The 21,877-nt window shown below is 41.1% G+C and overlaps 2 protein-coding genes across 2 annotated transcripts; one reads left to right on the top strand and one right to left on the bottom strand.

Moving 5' to 3' along the window:
• Positions 1-130: 130 nt before the first annotated feature.
• On the bottom strand, positions 131-3,186 carry cdc42ep5 (CDC42 effector protein (Rho GTPase binding) 5). The gene is made up of 2 exons (XM_080039193.1): positions 3,038-3,186; positions 131-2,137 (listed from the first exon to the last, which is right to left on the bottom strand). Exon 2 carries the CDS (start codon positions 2,133-2,135, stop codon positions 1,194-1,196), a length of 942 nt encoding a protein of 313 aa, XP_079895319.1. The 5' UTR covers positions 2,136-2,137; positions 3,038-3,186; the 3' UTR covers positions 131-1,193.
• Positions 3,187-5,889: 2,703 nt separating this feature from the next.
• On the top strand, positions 5,890-21,612 carry leng8 (leukocyte receptor cluster (LRC) member 8). The gene is made up of 15 exons (XM_080039690.1): positions 5,890-6,202; positions 6,865-7,003; positions 7,365-7,547; positions 7,721-7,798; positions 11,184-11,619; positions 11,888-12,056; positions 12,138-12,308; positions 12,582-12,830; positions 12,923-13,087; positions 14,781-15,072; positions 15,537-15,638; positions 15,749-15,817; positions 16,868-16,997; positions 17,094-17,301; positions 17,399-21,612. Exons 1-15 carry the CDS (start codon positions 6,162-6,164, stop codon positions 17,559-17,561), a joined length of 2,595 nt encoding a protein of 864 aa, XP_079895816.1. The 5' UTR covers positions 5,890-6,161; the 3' UTR covers positions 17,562-21,612.
• Positions 21,613-21,877: the final 265 nt, after the last annotated feature.

The raw sequence follows: 21,877 nt of genomic DNA, 5'->3' as shown, positions 1-21,877 counted from the left end.
ACCATGCCTCTGTCTTGCTGAATCAATGTTTTTGAAGAGAGGGTGGTCTATTTGTTTCTTTATTTATAATGGAGGAAAGCACAGAAATACTTTTATAACAGGATGTGGTTAAACATAAAAGTCTAAGCCTGAGGTCCTTCAGATTCACAATGAACACTGAATGCTTTTCATTTTCGCTCGAGTTTGTCCCCTTTAGTAATAAGTCAAAGTTGAGACTGGTTTATGTTTTAAAATCCCAATACTTGTTTATTGTTTTCACTATGAAACCACAGGATAGCAAATGTGTTTAAACCAGCACTTTCCACAGACGAGAACAATGGTCTCTCCCTTTTACAGCATTATGAATTTTTCTTTTTTCAAAAACAAGCATTATACAAGGAAAAAAATCGGGTACAAAAATACAACGCTGGTCATACTTTACAATTGACCTTTATCTCCCATGATTGTCTTCGCATTTTAGTATTAAGTCTGGCCCCACCCCCTGAAAAAAGCTTCGGCAACTTTAAAACATGCTTTATAACTGCACTGATTTGGTCTGAACCAGAGAAACTCTCAGATTTGGAATGTGAAATTCACAGTAATTATACACAGGATTTCCTAACTTGGAAATGGGAACCATTTGTAAAGCTTAAACATCAAGACAAGACATGGAGATTGTAATAAACATGCAGTAAGAGAAATAACTATTAAGACACTGATATGGCACAGGATACTACAATGTAAGCATACAGCTCCATTTAAGGCACTTTAACACAAAACTCAATAAACACAACACCTGTTGTGTAGATTTTAAGTGACATACAAGAAATAGTAAAAAATGAACAATGCAAGCATTGTTCATTTAGCCTGAAACGTTCAACTCCATCACTTTCATAGCAAAGCTTCCAGGTGAAAGAAATAAATTTAAGTGCTACAAACCTGTCATTTTAACCTAAATGACACATGGATTTTTCTGATCACTGACAGTCTTTTGTAAATCTGTTACCCTTACAGATAAAACATTAAATGCATTTTCCAGTTGAGCAACATTGTCAAACCGCATATCTTTCATTGAGTCTTGAAAAAATCCAGTTTGCACTCTGTAAGGCTCCCATTCATATGATACTGAAACGATGACTTTAGGAAAATACAGTATACTGGATACACTTGACAGCTCTGATCTGTTTTCAAAGGGGCAAACCGTACCTATCCCACTATAGGCCAATTTCATCATCAAACTCATCTTCAAATGTGTAGCCCCGTCCTTCTTCCTCCTCCTCCTCTTCCTCTTCCGAATCAGTCTCTGAGTGGCAACTGTCATCCCTCCTCCTGTCCAATGGGGTGACTCCTTCGTACTCTGAGTTATGTGACGAGGCCGGACTGGGTGGCAAATCTACTCTATGATTGGCGACCTCGGTTTCACCTCCAACTACTACGCTCTTGTCCGTTGCAGGACTCGTCTGAGACGGCAGCTGGTCTTCGTCCTGGAAGTCAAACCCTTGAGCCTCTTCCTCTTCAGATGCGCGGCGAATGATCTCGTCCCGTTTGTCACTGAAACGCACTTTGGGGCGCGACCCCTTTGGCTTGAACCCATTCCCTTCTGCTATCCTGCCTTCTCCCTCCTGGTTTCCATCCAACCCGACCGAGTTCTTCCCATTCATCTCGTTGTACATGTTCACAGACATCTCCATGGCTCCTTTCCCCTGCTTTGTGTCCACCGAGGGTGTGCCACTTTTGGGACTGAACGCTTCATCCTCATCCGAGTCGAGGCCCAAACCGTCCATCACCCCTAGTACATCACCCAGCATAGACGGGCCTAGATCCAGGTCCAGGTCCAGGGTGAATGAAGATACTGACCCAGAGTGCTGAAGCTCATTGCTCATGGGGCTTCCTGGAGCATCTGTATAAAGATCACTGTGGTTGACTTCCACTTGGGGGTTAACAGGTGGCCCCATCCCTGGCCCTGTACTCCCCGGGTCAGGGCTGGTTGGGCTCGGGCTCTGGCTCTGGCCCGGGCCAAGCGTGGCCAGGAAGGAGGTGTCCCCAAAAGCATCTCCTCCCCTCCCAATGTGCATGGTGTGGCGAAAGTCTCCCAGTGGAGCTGAGATCATGGTGGGATCCAGGCGAGGAGCCCGGGTTGATTTGTGCAGCGGCATGACTGTAGACAGATGGGGGAAGAATAAGGAAAAGTAGCGAAAAGGTCAATTCTTACACATATAAAAGGGGGGGTGAATTATGCTCTGAGTAATGAGATATCATATTGGTAAAAACACAATCTTTGCCGAAAGCAGCTGAAAAACTGGAAACCCAATCCTGCCTCCTGATAAAAGACTGTTTTGCGTCAACACTTCACCATGTTGTGCAATGTTGAAGGAAACCAATGAGCATTTTGGCACTCCTGCGGCTGCGAAGGCCATGCTGAGACTTGTACTTGAAACACACTCATGCAACTCTAGCACATACTTTTCTCTACCCTCAGGGGTGTATGTGGACAAAACAAGACAGTAACTTTCTCAAAAAACAAAAATAAATAAATAAATGATACCACCATCGTTGAGGCATGCTTTTTCTGGGTGCCTTGCATTTTTTAAATTAGAGTTCTGCATGAAAAAAACTCTGCAAGCAAAGCAACTTTTTAAGTATATAACTATTACAGGAGGTGGAAGCCAGTATTAGCCCACACATGACACAATATCTAACAAGCTCAACCACATTCTCAAAAACTTCATTAACATCATATCCTAAAAAGCATAAGCTATACATTTCAGATTTTTTTTAAGCATGTGTGTATGTGTGCGAGTTAGATCTTGGCAGGGGAGGAGGCTCATAGGCCTATACCTCAACCCTTCCTACTTTTTAGTAGTAATAGAAATAAATGGCATATTGTGTTTGTTAAACCATTGTGACTTATATTAGGCCTATAACGTATACGAAGAGCACGCAAGGGATACACTATTGACAAAGCAGTGAAAAGGGACAATTTGACCAATGTAAAACTCAGCCAATCAATTGACCCGCGCGAGCGTCAACAAAACCTTCAACAGTGTGGAAAACTTACTTTAAAGAGTATATTCTGGTGTTCGGTCGGCTCCCTCCCCGCTATCCAACTCTTTCATCTGGCTTTCTGCTTTCGCTGCCCTCTCGACTTTTCCCTCGCTCTTTTTCTCGCCGTCGTTTGTCTGTGTGAATTTTCTTTTTCCTTCCAAAGGGATGGGCATGGGGCGAGGAAGTGACGCGACAGTTATTGGGGAGAGAGCTGGATCAAAGTATCTGTCGACTTTACCAGATGCTGTTGCTCTCTGCAGAGAGAGGGGAGTTTTATTCAAGGGTTATTAAAGGGTTATATAATGAGCCATGTTTTTTTTTTAATTATTGACAGGATGATGAGGAAGTGAAAGTGAATACAGGTTCTAAAAAATATCCAGGTAAAAAAAAAATAGGATATCACATTGGAACTTTCATGATGCCAACTTAGGCCTAATTTTATTATGGAAAATATGTCTGTATATAACTTTTAGAAATAGTCTACTTAGATCATGAGTCAAAGTCCTGCTACTTGACAAATTATTTTCGAATGTTTTCATTATTTGGATTTTGACAACATGTTTCTGCAGGTTATGTTTAGAAGATAACGCTAGCAAATTCTACATTTCTTATTATTGTTGACAAGTCAGAAGTAAGCCTAAATGAAAACATCTAAACTGTGTTGTTGGTCCCTAAGTAGGCTTACTTTTTAGACTTATAAAAATGTTAAAACTATTATTAGAATTTCTAAAGAACAGCCTGTTCTTTAGAAATTCAAATAAGGTCATCCAGTGCAACAGCGAGGGTTTTTTAAGGGTTTTTGGACAACAATGGAGGTCTGGTCTAAAATTCTTGTTAGTAGAATAATTTGATTGTTATTTGGCATTTTAATGGGCTTTGTTGAGAATATGACAGATATCGAATATTTAAAATATATTAAGCAACTGTCTCAACTGTTTTCTATGTGTTACCAATGCCATTACACAGTTTCTTCCAAGAAACTTCAAATGAAATTAATTACTAAATTGATACTGTTTTATTCACCACCAGTAAATAAAACAACCTATGAATTAGAAGAAGAAAAAAAACTCAAACGCACATGAGAGACTTTTTCATGCAATGGTTATGCTTAATTTAACAGCAGCACACCAGATAAATTGAATTTGACACAGAAATGTCTATGAAGGGTTTGACTTAAAGTTAACCGCAGTCATGTTGGAATGCAGTTGGGGAAGTTAACCATCATGTGTTTCGCCACTTGGCTGAGTACATAATATTTATGAGGGGTGTCAGTCTGGTCACATAACCAGACATTAATTCACTCGTAAAAACCCATAACTAAGATTTTTTTTTTTTTTAACTGCTCAAACCTGGACTTTATATCAACAATATGGTGGAGTAGAGATACTTTTTAAAGAGTTCATGAATCATGATACAGCATCCCTTCCACTGGTTAAAGAAACAGAAGCATTACCAGACCTCAGGTATCCACACAATGGTCCCGGGGGTAGTGAGTCATTGTTTGTGAGATGCTCGACATATTTGTGTGATGATGTAGCCAACAAGACAACAATGGGAACTAATAATTCATTCAGCAGGAAAATTACATCATTCACTGTGATAAATGGGTTGGAAATTACATGTATGTTATGTATTTGAAATGTGTGCATCCTGACTTCCGATAAGATAATGCCCTTTAGAACCAACAACAACAGAATACTGAAAGTCACTGGAAGATATAGGCTAAAGGGCTTGAAAGAAGCCAGATAATTTGTAACCTGTAATGATAATTGTTTTGGTGATGAATTTCATATCCTGTTTGTGTGTAAGAATATTAATGTTATGTAGGCCTATTATATATATATAATGGGCCTACATATATATATATATATATATATATATATATATATATATATAGTTCAGACAAGCCAAAAGTTATTGGTAATACAGGTGACTTCTTAAAATATGTCCTACCATTGTTTGAGTAGTGCTTTAGTTTTTGCCCCTGCCATGCACCATTGTTTTGTGTTGTTATGATTTGATTTGATTGTTGTGCTCCATGCCATGTGCGGTGGCCGAGAGCCGTGAATAAAAATGAAATGAAAATGAAATGCGAGACTTCCAGAAGATTACAATTATTTGGGGGGAGGGGGGGGGGTCAAGTGTGTGGGAGACTCTCTGACAGGAAATGACTCCCCTCTCTGTAATGCACATGAGGTTACACATCCTGCAGCTGTGTGTGCTTCACATGAAGGTATTTGGTCAAATGTATAACCCCTTACAAGTGGGCATGCCTGACATCTGAGAATCTGGGAAAAAATACACTGTAAAAAAACACACATTGTTTCACTGATTGGGTAGCATGGTAGCCTACATCTTCCCAGTTTCCCAAATGGGCATAATAAAGAATGTTGAATGTACCATAATGCTCAAGTCAAATTAGTGACAGATATGAGGATTTATACTATTAATAGGGGATAAGACAGTTTGATAGGCCTAGCCGCCAAGATAGTATGCAGATAGTAAGGTAAAGTATTACTAGCCTACTTTCCTTTCACTGCTAACTTTATAAAAGTGAAGACCTTCTGAGAAAGGTGCCCTGGGTTTAGTCTGTCAGGCATTACAATCCGGCCCATTTAAAATGATTGACAGGCTTACAAGCGAATAACTGGCTGATCCGAGAACAACACTGGTATTTGATTGGTTGAGCCTGTAGGGGGCGTGCAGAAGGTGCGAGTAAAAAGTAAATAGAACGTGAGCTACGCCTGAGAGAACGTTCTCCGGGCAACAAACACAGAACACAAAATAACGTCACTTGGCCAGTTACTTTATCTGCCATTTTGTATCTCCACAGTCCAGCCACACGAAGTTGGTCGTCAACGTAGAAGGAAGCGACGAATTTGCTAATGTTCTCTTAATCTTTTAATTTAGATCTCTATTAAGAGTATATTAAAGTTTGACTTGTTTGGATAGGCATTGTCATCTGCGATCAGCTGAGTGTAATACTTGTAATCAGACACTTGGTCACCGTGTCGGCTTTCGACTTGTTTACCTTTCGCTGTAACTGTAGGGAGAAGCTAACAACGTTAGCCAGCTAGCTTAGGTTAGCTAGCTAACGACTGCCTTGGCTCCCTATGCTAACTGTTGTCTGAGGCGAAATGGCGGCCAACACGACACAAGCAACCCCTACAACAAATTGGTAGGTCAATCTTAAATCTCACAACACTTCTTAAATAACATTAATTTAATATAACATAGGACTATACGGATTTTATATTGTCTAGTATGCTAGGAATGGAAAACTATCGTTGAGTTGATGCTAATTAGCTCAGCTCAGGGTGTAAACAAGTATTAGCACACGTAGCTTCAATGAGGCCATTGGGTCTGTTAACATAACGCTAACTTGTTAGCTGCTAAAGGTTAACGTTAGTATATCCTGTCCTGGCCTGTATTCATGCTATTCTTTGGTAGCAAATATTGGGTACGGTATGGTGCAGAAAACATTCATTTAAATAAGTCAATGTTCTACCGAACTAAATTAATGCTGTTTATCTGAAATTATCCACCGGCTAATGGTAACATGAAGAGCTGCACGTGAGTAACGTTTAAATGTAAGATGACTCGACTTTAAAGTAGTTGTAGCAGTGAATTTATTCAACGAGTCGCTGTCACAGCAAAAGAGAGCAACCGTTTGACAGTCAAACCTGTTATGGAATAATCGCTAATATGATATACATATATTTAAAGTTATTATTGATTATGTGTTGCTCATTTTCAAGACCTTGTACTTGTTGTCACATTGATCAAGCTAAAGTCTACTGCTTCCAAAAACACCCTTGACTGACGTTGTGTTAACGGCAGGTCCTATGCTGCTCCTGGAGAAGGCCAGGTTCACGAAAACCCAGAATGGGAGAAGGCAAGACAAGCACTAGCATCTATTACCGGTAACAAGAATCAGAGCCCTGCTAAGCCCACACCGGCCAATCGGACCGCAGCAGAGGTATGGTTTTATCTTTGTGTGCCGATTTTACACTTAGGCGATCTGATCAAAACTGGAGATCTAGATATTCATATCAAAATAAATCAGATGGAATTGTACCTGTTCTAACACACTTAAAAGCAGCATTGAAATAAATTCAGTAACATTCACACATGCTGTAACAGACCATAGCTGTGAAATGGCAAACAAGGTGTTTACATGTGAAGGTGTAAGTTCATAATATCAAATGTTGGTATGTGATTAGTTTCACTCATCTAAATTTTTGTAGACTTGCAGCAGCAGTGTCATTTAGGTCCCTTCTGCATGATTTCCTCTCTTTTCTGGACTAAAATACCAAGGCATCTTGTGACTGTCCTTTCAGGCGGGTCAGTTTCAGTCAGCAGTGACCGACACTTCTGCTATGCAGCAGCAGCAACAACAACAACAACAACAACAACAGCAGCAGCAGCAGCAGCAGCAGCAGTACTATCCTTGGTACCAGCAGACTCAGCAGCAATATCCTGGATATACATACCCTTATAACTACTACTTCCCTATGGGTCCAGTAAGTACAGAAAGGAATATTATTCTCATCAAAAAGTTATTGTACAAATGTCAGTCATGTTCTGTGTTCAACACGTTTAGCTGCAAAACTTGTTCTATATCTCCAAAAATAACTTCTGATGCTAGGCAATTCAAGGTTGCACAATGACATTACTGATTTCTCTGGATTTCCAGTATGGAGCTGCATATCCACCAAATCAGTATGGTGCACCACCGGGGCCTTACCCAGGAGCTCCAACCCCTAATGGACAGGTACATGATGAGTTTGAATCTTCGAGTTGTTCATAGACATCACAGGAATAATCAAGGACTCAACTGATGAGTTTTTTTGTCACCCTTTTAGCTTTAAAAAGCTACAAAAATGAACACTTGACACAATTGACTGTGTCATAAGACATGACCAATGACCCTATCGAACATGTTTAAATTAGGGCTAATAGGCAGATTAATCACAGGGTGCTGTGGATTAATCACGATTAATTCTACCATTCGAAATATGCCAGGGAAAAAATTTAATTTTCTGTGTATATGGTTGTAGGAACGGAAAGATAAATGACAGAAGGTGGATATATACACTGAATTTTTTTTTTTTTTTTTTATGCATTGGACATCCAAATGATGGTGTTAATACTGAAAATAAATTATTATCAAACTAAAACATAGGCCTACCACACCATAATTCAATTAGTCTGTCTCTTTGATATGTCTTTGAGCAAATATACGCTATATAATGGCATTTATTTGAGAATCCATAGGTTTTGCATTCCTGAATACAACTTGATTGCTTTGTGTGTTTGCACGCGCGACCAAGTCCTAGGGGACTGTTCATGACAGAAAGCCGAAGTTATGTCACTTATTAATCACATACACCTCTGAAAAACGGCAGACGTTTGTTTCCTTGCGGGCTCTGACCTGTTGCTTCCGACTGCAACTGCCGCCCGCGACACAGACAGGGCCGATAGCAGTTAAAAACATAGGTTAGCGTGCTGTTATGTTTGGCTCTATGGTTTGGCTGAGCCTGGGTCAGCCACAACGTTAGGGGCCACTCACACTAGTGCCGCGGCCCCGTGCCAAAGCTCATTAGCATACTAAAGTCTAGAACGTTTGGCTAGTGTGACCACGCCAACTGTATTCCAGCACGGAACAGCCCCTTGGCCACGGCACACCTGGGAGAGGTGTGCCGTGGCCAAAGTACAGATGCTAATGAGATGACACGCGCACAAGCAAGCGCACAGGCGGCGTTCCTGACGTGAATTTATTAAGGATGCATTGTCCGTTAACGTCCGCTGCCTTACTAGTCGGCACCAGAATTTCCCACCACTTGGACTTGTAGCTATAATGTGTGAGAATTAACGTGTGTGTAAGCCTAGGTGTGGGCTAATAAAAGAGGGAGAGAGCTAATTAGGTCGGCCCAGCAAAAAGGTTTTCGTGTTTACTCACGTTCGTCAGATGATTTTTTTTCTTTTTCCTCCCGTCAGCTGTCATAACTGCATTTACGCATGGCGGTGGAGACACACCCAAAACAACACACCGCGGCCCGGTGATAAGGAAACAGTAGCCTACACTAAGGTTTAACAATAAACTTTATAAAGACACTTAAAAAAACGATCTCTGCCCATACAAAAAGTTCTGACTTGGATTTGATGGAGCGATCGATGTGTACAAAACCATCCGGGTACATATGGTCTGATGACGGGCCGTTATATTAATAATAAACAGCGTGCTGCACAAATATGAGACTGTCCACCGCGACCTATTACGTCAAGGCTACATTTAAAAAAAAACAATAGCTTAAGGATTCTCGTTGCTCTAATGTGGAAGTGGAATATTTGATGCAAATTTGGCCGGATGAAAATATTCACAAACAGTCGTATAGCCTACAAGTAGACTAAGCTCCAAATCCTAAACGCGCACGGTGACGTAGGCAAGGTGCAAGTGTGCCCAGGCCACGAGCAGTGTGAGCACGGGCCAGCGAGGGGAGTGGGGAGGGGGGGGAATCGTGCTGAATCGTGCTGAGCACGGAACAGGCAAACGGCACTAGTGTGAGTGCGCCCTTAGAGTGACTGTAGTGCAGAGTAATTAATGCTAATTACTAGGGCCCGACCGATATTGATTTTTGAGTGCCGATGCCGATTATTTTCAGAGAAAAATTACGATTACGATTAAATCGGCCGATTAGAAAAAAGAAAAAAAAATCACCAAAATATATATTGAAAAAAATAATTTTTTTGAACCCTTAAATATATATATACCTTTTACTGTTGAAAATATATACAGAAACTTTTTCTTTATTGCAATAAGCATTGTCTAAAAAAAATAAAGTGTAACAAATATGTCTAAATTCAGACATTATGCATTTTATCTTACTGCACCCAACCCTCTGGAACTCCCTCCCCCCAAACATCAGCATCTCAGCCTCAATAAACTCATTCAAAAGTCAACTCAAAACCTCTTTAAGGAAGCATAATGACACCTGACTCCACTTCAAACCTTATTTTAATTTTTTCTGTATTTTGTTTTCTTTTTCTACATGTATGATTCTCTATGATGTGTAAAGTGTCTTTGAATGACCTCCAAAAAAGCACCATATAAATTCTATCAATTATCATTATTATTAACTGTCGAGTGATGACCAATGCCTCTGCTATTGGTTGCAGGGGGAACTGTCAAGTGTATTACAACACACCTGCTGCTGTAAATAGGCTATAGCATTAATGCTATTCAATTAGGCTACCTCCAGGGCAGAAATACATTTCACACATGATTGCTTGAAAAAATAAAATGAGAAAAAAATAAAAATAAATCGACAAAAAAACGGCCGATGACGATAATTCCGAAATATGCGGAAATCGGCCGATATAATCGGCCGGCCAATAAATCGGTCGGCCCCTACTAATTACCCACAATTTCAGATACTTAAAGCTAATCAATTAGGTCTCTAACAACTCAAATAAAATGGCAAAATGCGTTGTTTTAGTAATTATATTTTATTTAAATGTTTTTAGGTAGTTCTTTAAATACAAATCATCAAATATAAAAATAATCTTCTTTTACAGTGAAAGTGCCAAATGTGAACTATCCCTTTAAACCGTGTGTGTGTGTGATGCGATGCCGTCGTGTGGGCATGGTCCCACCAGGTAATGAATGTGTGACAACAGAGTATTTTCCACTGACCGAAAATGGTCTATTTAATTAAAAAAAGGGAAGAAAAAAATATTAGGCTAGTCCGAACTCTGCAGGGCGCTTACTTTGATCTTAAACGTTAGATCTTTGGATCCTCTGATTACTTTTTTGAACAAAACGAATGCTTAGTGTTTTTCGTTTAGGTCTACTGTAGTGCACTTTGAGGTGTTTCGCCGTCGAGGTAATAATGGAAAACAGTGAAGTTTATATTTTCCTCCTCTGCTTCCAATCCTGGATGCAGACAAATATTCAGTCATGTTCATTGCACGTTAATAAGAAAATGTGGTTAAGTAGTATAATGCTAATGTTTTTGCCGACATGAACCATTTTTAAGTGGTGGCAGCCGCCGATAATGTGCAGGAAAAACCCTGGTAATGTAATTTATGCATATAATTTATTTAGCTTCCAGTATATTTGATGAATTGCTAAAATAGTTTATTCTCTCTTTTCATAGCCTCCCCCAGTGCCTGGAATGGAAGACCAGTCGTCGGGCTACCCTTCTCAAACACAACCTCCTCCTCCTGCTGCTCTCCAGCAACCCCAGAGCCCAACCACTTCAGATAAACCACCCCCCCCTCCACCCCAATCTATTCCTCCCCTGCCCAACTCCCAGTACCCCCCTCCTCCACCACAAAATGCTTACAGTGCCAATAACTCCATGTCATACCCACCTGCTGACCATAACCAAATGCAGGCTTACAATCATTCCCAGGGAAGGCCTAATTATGGACAGGGCTTCCAGGCTCAGAACACCTATCAGCCCTCTCAGAATACGTCCCAGCAGCAACAGCAGTTAGGCCAGTATGTACCGGGCCTCGGCAGGGGAGAAGCCAACAAGAACAAAAACCAAAAACAGGGACAGGGACAGCAACTGTGGCACCGCATGAAACGTAAGATTTATAATTTTATGAGGGAGAAGAATTGGAGAACATGTACTATTACAGAGTGTCATGTAGGTTTCACTGTCTTTGTCATATTTGAATCTAATGTAGTAAATAAAAAACAATGTAATTTAATAAGTGATTGTCACTTCAGGTTTAAAGTGACTGATAGTGAATATCTGGCATTTGTGGAATCAGATCAGATGACGGTTTTGGAAAATATTTTGTTAGTTTTACTTATTAATCCATTACTTTTTTACTTTTTTTGTTCTCACAGAGGCACCTGGGTCAAATTCGGTCAAGTTCAATATTTCTAAGAGGCCCTATCAGGTTCAGTGTTCTCCAGGTCCCAATCAGACTTTCCCTCCAGGCGAGCAGCCCTCAGGGTTGAATCTCACTCCTTCTTCCCCTACTGCCAGTGGTGCACCCGGGGGTGCTCAGACACGGTGAGGACTTGTTATTTCTCAACTAATTTTGTATTTTTTTAAATCTGAATTATATGTTGACTTAAAATGACTTCTCTCCAGACCCCAGGACTGGCCTCCATCCATGAAAGAATATGTGCAGCGCTGTTTTACTGCCTGTGAGTCAGAGGAGGACAAAGATCGTACAGAGAAGGTGCTGAAAGAAGTTCTGCAGGACCGGTTAAAAGATGGCTCTGCTTACACCATTGATTGGACCCATGAACCATTGCCAGAGTGAGTGTAGTGTTCTCCTTGTGTATGTTTTTAATTTTTCATCAGAGCTTTGGAACCTCTGCAATTTATTTGTGTATAAACATCAAAGCAATATATGTATTTATTGTGATGTGATTTTAGTCTAGTAGAGACATTTATTATGTCATTCTTTTCAATTAGTTCTACAACAACAACCTGATGCATTTCTTTGCTGTGAAAGGTTTATCTTGTGTATAGCGTTGTCCACAGGTTAAACACACTTAATAAATGTGTGTCTTTTAATTATTTTTATAGACTAAAGGTCAAACAGTCTCGGTGGGAATCTCTTCAACCCCAGAGGTCATCCGATGGCTCTCTAAGCCGTGGTGGAAGTACAGCGGCGTCACCTTCAAGAGGCAGAGGTGCTGCACAGAGATTGGGCCACTACAGGAATATATTCTCTCAGAGGAGTCCATCTTCTAGTTCTTCATGTTCCTCCTCTCGCTCTCCATCCCCCTCCCTTGGCCGACACAGGGACCGCAGCAACCAAAGGCACAGGCGCAGGTAAGACAACATTTCTTCTACCTTTTCTATGGGTTACTTTAGACTTCCTGTGTATATCCTTTTTTAAATATCTGGTGTATCTGTGCTTCCAGTGACTCCGGCTCACAGTCAGACAGCAGCATCTCCAGTGACCTCCGACCTCAACTGTCACGACGTGGCCAGAGAGGAGGCCGCGGTCGTGGGAATGACAGGGACAGAGGACGTGGAGGTGGAGAGAGAGGACGAGGAAGAGGAGGAAAGGCAAACAGAGGAAGGAGGTAAGTTAAGAAATGTTACACTATACCCAGGGTTCGACATAACCAGTAAAATCATATGCAGGGCAAGTTGATTGGCCAGTCACTGTCCCGCCCGGGCCAGTAACGGCCAATCACAGTTCAGTATCTTTTTGTCGACTACATCATGGTTCATTGAAATGCGCGTTGAGAGTCGTAATGAAAGCAGTGTTTATCAATATAATAAACATAATATAAAATATATTTTTTAATGAAAGGCCAGTGGACAAACGATGCGTGGGCGTTTTGACAGGCGGAGCAACAAGCGGGCGCACTCTCGCTCCGTTGGCAGAGCTGCCTACCGTCCGCCTGCGAGTCGACAAATCAATCGACTTACTTGGCCCCCTTTTTTTCTTCCCACACAGCAGAGGTTGAGGTGCAGAAAATGAAGTGATAACTGCGCTTTTCCTTTAGCTGCCGCCGTTATGTTACAGTATTTGCATCAAAGCCCCAATGGTAATACAAATGAGAGGCTTTATTTAAACGCTGTGAATGCGTCTCCGGTGATTGTGTCGGTTGTAGACAGAAACGAATGGAAGGACTCTGCTCACTGGACAGTTCCTATAGTCGCGCAGTTTGTCTGCCGACATGGCTTTGTGTTTTCATGATCTACAATCAGATCGCGGAAGTCTTTCCCAGTGAAATCGCTAACGGGGAGAATATCCCCGGTTATTATTTTAGCCACAAACCCCGCAGTTCTTCTGCACGGCGGCTCACTCACTGGCGAGATCTCGCGGTAAATGCTGCTTTGCTCGGACGAAGGCATTGTGTGTTTCTAAGGTGATTTAACATCATAGCCTTAGACGAGTGTTTAACATTATGCTGCATATTTTGCACTGCATTGTTTTTTATCAATAGTTTGGAAAAAATGGTCCCACACCGGACTCTTAATGTGAAGCTGACACTTCATGTAGAAATGACGCTCCTGCAGCGCGCTCACGACCAGACGTGAACTCGCATACACGGTGAAATCTCCCATTTAAAAAAAAAACAAAAAAACAGCATAACTTTCTATTTTTAACGTCAACTTGAGCGCAAGTGGAAAACCGGTCATTGGTTTGACACATTCACATCCCTAATGCATAGAGAAAGCAGTAAACACTACTACACCACAAAGACTGATCAGACCTTCATCTCGTTTTTTTTTTTAATGTTTGAACATGATTTCTGAAGGTGAACTATTCATTAAACTGCCCAAATTCAAGAATAAAAACAATCATCAAACCTCTGGACTTTAAAATACTGGCCGACTCCTTCCACATACTTTCAGTTGTAGGCTTCAAATTCAATATGTTTGCCTGGTTTTATATTATGTGTATGAGCAATATCAATATTTCATATCATTAACTAAAAGAAAAATAACCAAATATAAAGGAAATATCTATGCTGTTACAGTATAGATATTCCCTTTAGATTTTTTATTTTTTTTTAATATAGGTATTATAATTATTCGCACTAAATTATGAAGAAAAAAAAAAGTGTGTGCAGGGCCAGTGAAAATGTACAAGGGGCCAGTAAAACTCAGATCCACTGGCCCGGCGGGCCAGTAGGAAAGTAAAGTTATGTTGAACCCTGATACCGTCTCAACAAGCCCCTGCTTTTCTGATTGATTAACGACTCAACTTCTCTGTGCCAGTGAGATGGGTTGTGAATAACCTTTTTAAACTTTTTCTTCAAGAAACTTGGATGATTCCAATTCTGTTGGTAAGAAGAGGAAAGGCGGCAATGCTGGTCTGGACTACCATGACCCCATGAGGGAAGCCAAGAAGCAGAGCAGAGCAGCTCGCTTCCACAAGCAGCTTCGGTCAGAGCCACTGGTTCTCTCCATCAATTCCCTGGACGTGCCTGATGGGACACAGGAGAGCCTGAGCTGGGAGGACTGCCCCATTGTGGGAACATGCCAAGACATAACCAAGCGCTACCTGAGGCTCACCTGTGCGCCGGACCCCTCCACTGTTCGCCCTGTGCATGTATGTAGCCTTTTTAGTTTATTCTTCCTGTAGTTTAACAGTCCTGAGATGAAGTTTAACTTAATGGAGATGTTTTACTCTTCAAAGAAATTTCGTAAGAAATGGTGAATAAATGTGGTATCAAAGTTTTTCTTAAATTCGGTTTCCAGCTTACGTTATTCAATAATTGCATAAAACCATAGAGAAGGGGGTGCTCGTGGTGTAGTGGTTATAGCACGCCCCCCACTCCATGAGGCTAAGTCCTCAGTAGTAGCAGATCACTGGTTTGAATCCCACCCGTGTTCGTTCTCTGAATGTCATTCCCCTTTCTGCTCCCTTTCTTCTCTCTCTCCAAAAAAAACTTTTAATAAAAGCATACAAGTGCCAAAAAATTATCTTTAAAAAAACAAACAGTGGAACTGTTTGAGTATATTTAAGTGTTATTCTGCCAGTCTTTGATTTAGTTCTGATCTTGTTTTACCCAGGTCCTTAGGAAGTCTCTGCAGCTTGTTAAAACTGATTGGAAAACCAAACAGGACTACACATATGCCTGTGAACAGATGAAGTCTATACGACAGGACCTTACGGTAAGTTGTTTCATTTGTCTTTGTCTGTAGGCTTCTGTCTAGTTTGTATTTTCCATTTCTTATTTTATAATTTTTTTACAATTCTTTCCTTTACCCTCGTCATTATCTAGGTCCAGGGAGTTCGTACTGAATTCACAGTGGAAGTGTACGAGTGTCATGCACGCATTGCTCTGGAGAAAGTGAGTCTGTTTTCTGTTATAAGTTTTGCAATAACTAAAGGTGCGAACACACCACACGCGTACAGACGCGTATAAAATCGGCAATTTTTCCATAGGGAACCATTGGTTTACGCGCGTACATGGCGCGTAGATGCGTTACTCGCGCTAAAGCAACATTTTAGCCGTGTATATACGCAACTTACGCGCGGAGTTCAAAACATTTTACTTTTTACGCTCCTATGCGTGACGATTAGCCGCGTTGGCCAATCAGCGTTGGGCTTGACCCGACGTCACATACATTGGCATGGCCGGAGAACAGTATACACAGAGGCTGAGAAAGACCGAGGAGGAAAATGTATTGCAGGCGGCCCGGTGCTGTATGACAGCAGCTCGGGAATGGAAGACGTGGGCAAAGTAAACCATAAGAATGGAGTTCCTGGTTAATTCAGTGAATATGTGCGGTTGTGCTTTAGCCGATAAACCAAGTTAGCGCCGTATAGCATTAGTTAACTCACCCGGTTGTGTGCGGGCGGCTAGCGCTTCATATTATGAACCCAAACATGACGGCTATGTCCGGGGGACTTTCACAACAAGTACAGCGAAGCACCGGTGTTGATCTACGCCAGCCACAGTCCCCTGTCACAGCCAGGTAGGGTAATGTTGGCTACTTGCCTTTATGTTGTGCCGCCATGCACCGATGCTGCTGTAACTGTGTTTGTTATGTAGCTGCCGTGAATATGCAATGCTGTTTTAATGCTAGGCTATTTGTGGTGTTCAGTTTGTCTTTTGGCACAGTTGTTGGCCGTGTTGTTGTTGTTTTTGTGCGGACATGCACGCTGTTGTGTCGGGTCGGGTCTGATCGCAGCCATGGTTGATTAGGGGAAATACAGTATCGGGAGGGAGACTAGGCACGTTACGCGCGTAGAACCATTTTTGACACAAAATGATCAAGCAACATTTTAGCTGCGTTACGCACGTAAAGCATACGCGGGTAAAGCATGTAGTGTGTTCGCAACTTAAAAGTAAGAAAAGTACATGTTTAAACACCAGCTGTATGTTTATTGTCTACAGGGTGACCACGAAGAGTTCAACCAGTGCCAGACGCAGTTGAAGGCCCTATATAAGGACAATCCCTCGGTGAACATTGGAGAGTTTACAGCATATAGGTTGCTGTATTACATCTTTACTAAAAACTCTGGAGGTATGCCCATATTGTTTTCTGTTGAGTCACTGTCACACACCAAATATATCTTCTCCTTGTACATTTTTACCATGCCCATTTGTCCTCCCCCTCCAGATCTGATCACTGAGTTGGTGTACTTGACCCCAGCATTGCGGGCAGACGTATGTGTGGCTCATGCTCTTGCACTGCGCGCTGCCTGGGCCTTAGGAAACTATCGCCGTTTCTTTAAGCTGTACCAGGAAGCACCGCGCATGGCTTCATACCTCATAGACAAGTTTGTAGAGAGGGAAAGAAAGATTGCACTTCGGGCCATAGTCAAATCGTAAGTCAACTGTCTGAAAATATGACGACGCAAAATGTGTCATTGTTTTTCGCCTTGATTATTTATAGCTAATGTTCTGATTTATTTCTGTCCACAGGTTCAGGCCTGATGTGCCGGTGCAGTATGTGCAGTCCACTCTGGGCTTCTCTTGTTTAGACACATGTATGGCCTTTCTTACTGGGCTAGGTGTCACCTTTTACCCCTCTGACCCCCAAAAGATAGACTGCAAAACCAGCACAGCTGCTTTGGCTGCCTCATGAGGCGGGTGGGGGGAGGTTAGCAACATGAAGGGAGACACTAAGGGGCCATCATGGACCTCCTACATATACAATGCACTGCACTTCAGACACCTCAGACAGTTCAGAGAGTAGTTGGCAGACTTAACAACTATAGAAAACCCATATGTTAAGATATGTGCTGGATTCACATTTCAGAAAGCAGAATTTATGACACTTTTTTAAAACTGTCATCACACAAACACTCACTTAGTGTAGGTTATCCTAAATCCCAATTTACGTTACATTTGTTATTGCAGAAAAGTGAGTGGGGTTTAATCTCAGCATTTAGAGGCCAATTAGTTAGAGAACAGGATCAGGGAGGCACACACCCTTATGGTTCCTGTTCCTTCACCCCCATCAGATGTCAAAGCTAACAGTGTTCTGTCATGTTTTTTTCCTTCCTCAAGTCAACAGCTCCAAGACCTGAAGTTCAAGTTGATAACCAAAATGGAAATTCATACTGCTGTTCAAGACATTCATACACCTGTCTCCTGTCTGAAGTCAATCCTACAGAATCAAGGTTTTCCTCAAAGAGACTGTGAGGTCACAAGGTGAGAAGTTGCCAGGAGTTTGTCTGAAAGAAGAAGAGTTGGTGGTTTGTATTTCCTGCCCTGCACCCACTTCCCTCACGGTATCTACAGATGGCTATTCATCCCTGTCCCCACGCACATGGCACGTGAAAGAAATGGACTAAGTTTTGTTCCTGATCTAATTAAGTAATATTCACTTCCTGGTCGCCGTCATGAAATGGTGGGCCAGCTTTTGGTAAAGTCTCAATCTGATGAGCATTGACTGTGTATGATGAAGGAAAAGGGATACAAGCAAGTGATGTCCACACCTCCATACCCCCGAAGCTGAGCTCATCAAAGCGGCCAGAGGCAGAGAGGGAATCTGTCTCCAGCATCCTCAGGTAGAAGTTCTGTCAGCGCCTGGAATTCAAACCATCCCAGCACAGAGACGAAGGCCATCTTTCATCCACGGTTGGCCGTCTTAACCTCACCAGCTGTTGTTCAAAAGAAACGGGGCAGCTAAACAGCTGTCTTCCAATACAGCTGAATCCTGTGGTGGGGAACCTGCTGCTGCTTCAAGAAGGAATAACGACGAGTGGTTTGTATGCTACATCTGGCTCAGGTGTTTGCAAGGCTGGTAAGCAGAAAGGGACTTCTCTGGAAGCAGGTGGACGACACAACAGAGATGTTGCCTCACATTTCTTGTGTTAAATGCTTTGTCTTGTGTTTTGTGGACAGCAGTATTGTCCACTTTTCTTGACAGAAGAACAGAATCATGGAGCTGCAAAGCAAGTTTTTAATAAATTTACAGGTTGATATTGGACAGCTGAATTAAGTATCGTTACAAATTTGACTTAAAATGCCAGCATTAGCCCCTTAAGATCCCAGAACTTTTACTGCACAGGAATATGCTGCAAATATCTAAATCAAAACATGAGTTTTAAACTGATGAACAGTCATTCAATAAAGAGGGAGATGCAACTTGAGTAAAGACTAGTGCTTTCATGTCCAATTCCACAGTAGTTATGATTTACTCAAATCTGCTGCAGTTGAAGTCTTATTTTATTCCACAGAAACTATTCCTCCAATATGAAATGGTTTCTCTGTGGAGTTGTAGTGAAGTTAATTCTCGCTGATGTAATTTTTGGTCCATTTATCTAGATGAGGCTTGTGCTTTTCAGGACCTAGAATTATATATATTATTGGTGGTGAACACTGAGGTGATGATAGGGAAAAACATGTATAACAGTACTTCAAATAGAGATAAGCAGCTTATAAATGGCCTTAGGTTTCCGACAGAATCTTTACCACTAACTTTCCATATCCCATCATTTTGGCCCTGCTGAAGTTGTACAACGCAATGTGTCATTGTCCCTCCTAATTTGAGTTTTCATTCTTATGATCAGTATTAAATAGCCACTGTAGAAATATTGAACCTGAGGTATTTAAGACGGTGGTGTAACAGAACAGCACACAAGGCTGCAGGCTCACTGTACAATCGTCATGTTTACTTGTCTACTCGGTATGTTGTAAATATTGTACGATAATTTCTTTTCAATTGGTGAATAGTGTAGCTTTTTGTGTTCACACATGGGTAAGTGTGATTTATTTTTATTTTCTGGGTTTTTGCAAAACTCTTTCTCAGACCATTTATGTGAATATGTAAACTTAAATGCAGACAGGTCAAGGTTTAGTTGTGTGCTATGTCTTAATCGCAGTGGATGTAGTGGAGGGGAGTAATGCCAATTTTTAACTCAAATTACTCCCAGTACAAATTGGAAACATCAGCACAAGCTCTTGTGTCGAGATGTCCTGCTCAATTTGGATAATATTGTCACCTGTCTGTTAAGCGGCAGTTTTGTGTTGGCCGATTGTTCCATACAAAGCAGTGGTATATGGGGCCACCATTGCCAAACGCGCACATTGTTTACACCCTTCTCTAAAGGACACATTTACATCGAGTCGACAATACGCTTTTGTAAACCTGGAGTGGGAATTTCAATTGTTCCAAATTTCTCAATGTTAACCATTATTTCAGCAAGTGTTTTGTAATGACAATGATCTCAACATGTTTTCTTTCTTCCCTCTTCATTTACCTGATCTCCTATCCTCTTCGCTATTCCCTCCCCCTTCACTCCCTAAACCCTTCTCTCAAACGCCACCAGACTTCTCATTCTTCAGCTCGTAACACTGCTGCATTGCAGGAGCTCACAGGAGTGCTGATAAGTTGGCGAACCATCTCCAGATGCCAGCCGGAGAGGGTGAACAGTGAGCAAATCCAAGTCTTGGTTTGACCAACTGAAGCTGAAGCCACTCAGCTGATAAAATACATGGGAGCCACACAAAATGAAAGGCTGGAAATGTTGATCTGCTGCTAATGTGATATGCTGCTAACCCTAATAGATAAAACAGATTTGCTGTGCAACATACCTGTTAAGTTTTTAAGAACAATGTTTGATCATTGACAAAGTCACCATGTGCTGTTTTCTGTTTTTCCAGATGCATTTACATTTTTTTGAATATCAGTTATTTATTAATTTGTCAATATTTATATTTTTACCTTCACTATCTTACTGAGGTATCATGTGGCTATTGTTTAGGTGGACGGATTAAATGAGTAGCTGTAATGCCCAGTTTTGAGTTTAATCCCGCATCGTCTAAAATAAATGTATCTGGACAAACAGAAGATGTTATGTTCAAAATTCACCAAACATAAAAATAATAATAATCTCTAAATGCAATCTTTAGGCAAAGTTAATTATTTAACAAGTGCTGGTGCGTGCTCCCATGCTAAGAAATTACCTTTTGGTTTCTTCATGTGATAAGCTTGATTGATGGTTGTGTGTTGCCTTTGGTTTGTGTAAATGTAAGATTTATTTCTATATATACACATAGTTAAAGTGTACATCTGATGTCTCAGGTTTTCAGAATAGAAACAGCCCAGAATGTTTTTTTTTTTTTTTTTGGTAGAAATATTCACCCCAGGCGACTAACTAATACACTTCTTTCATTTTGGATGCATTTGTTTTTTTCCTGCGATGCCGTAGTCATGTTTTTTCAGCATTATTTGCTCCCATGTTACCGTTTACCTCCATCTGTCTTTACAAGTCTTCCTTGATATTCGATACTAGAACAGCTCCCATGTCCCTCACGTCTACTGTGTTCATTTCCTGCCGTTTCCTTTTGAACTTGTCTTCATTTAAATATGTCTCTTCTTACTTTCTCTCAGCTCCTCCCTGCATGCTGTCCTCTCCCTGCTCTCCTACAGATCTCCTAACATGTATTTGTTCTCTCATTCTTCTTTTCCTTTTAATGTTGAGTATGTTTGTGACTGTTCGCCTTGTGCAACTAGTCACTCACTAGTAAGTATTGTATTGCTTTCCTAGTTTACGTTGCATCTCACTAACAACTGAAGCTGAAGGTTAATCTGCGATGCCTTGTCTCTACCCCCCCAACTCTCCACAGATATGACTTGATAAACTGCCATTTTGTAAATATTGTGTACATATTGAGAATAAATCTAATAAAATTCAAGTATAAAGAACATTCAGTGTTTTTTTTGCATCCGGGCAGAATTAATTGACAAATAAGAGGTTATAAATTAAACAAAGCTCAAGAGTTTAAAAAAAAACACACAGTAATGAGGTTGACAGGTAAATTTAAGTTTATTTTGAAATATCTTAAATATAAATTGGGAGACACCTGTGACACTTAGAAGAGATTGCTTTGGTAGATAGTATATAAAACCAACAGGCGCAGCAAATTTAATTTTACAGCGCCTGACGGCAG

This window comes from Ammodytes marinus (genome assembly GCF_949987685.1).
Source record: "Ammodytes marinus genome assembly, chromosome: 13".
In the NCBI taxonomy this organism is placed as follows: Eukaryota; Metazoa; Chordata; class Actinopteri; order Uranoscopiformes; family Ammodytidae; genus Ammodytes; species Ammodytes marinus.
The sequence above is the reverse complement of the archived record's forward strand: the minus strand, read 5'-3'. Positions and strand labels throughout refer to the sequence as shown.

Excerpts from the sequence above, each read along its gene's own strand:
- cdc42ep5 (XM_080039193.1), bottom strand. The coding sequence starts at position 2,135 with ATGCCGCTGCACAAATCAACCCGGGCTCCTCGCCTGGATCCCACCATG.
- leng8 (XM_080039690.1), top strand. The coding sequence starts at position 6,162 with ATGGCGGCCAACACGACACAAGCAACCCCTACAACAAATTG. Across the intron at positions 7,548-7,720 it reads ACTACTTCCCTATGGGTCCA|TATGGAGCTGCATATCCACC; the intron begins GTAAGTACAGAA and ends CTGGATTTCCAG. Across the intron at positions 12,831-12,922 it reads AACCAAAGGCACAGGCGCAG|TGACTCCGGCTCACAGTCAG; the intron begins GTAAGACAACAT and ends CTGTGCTTCCAG.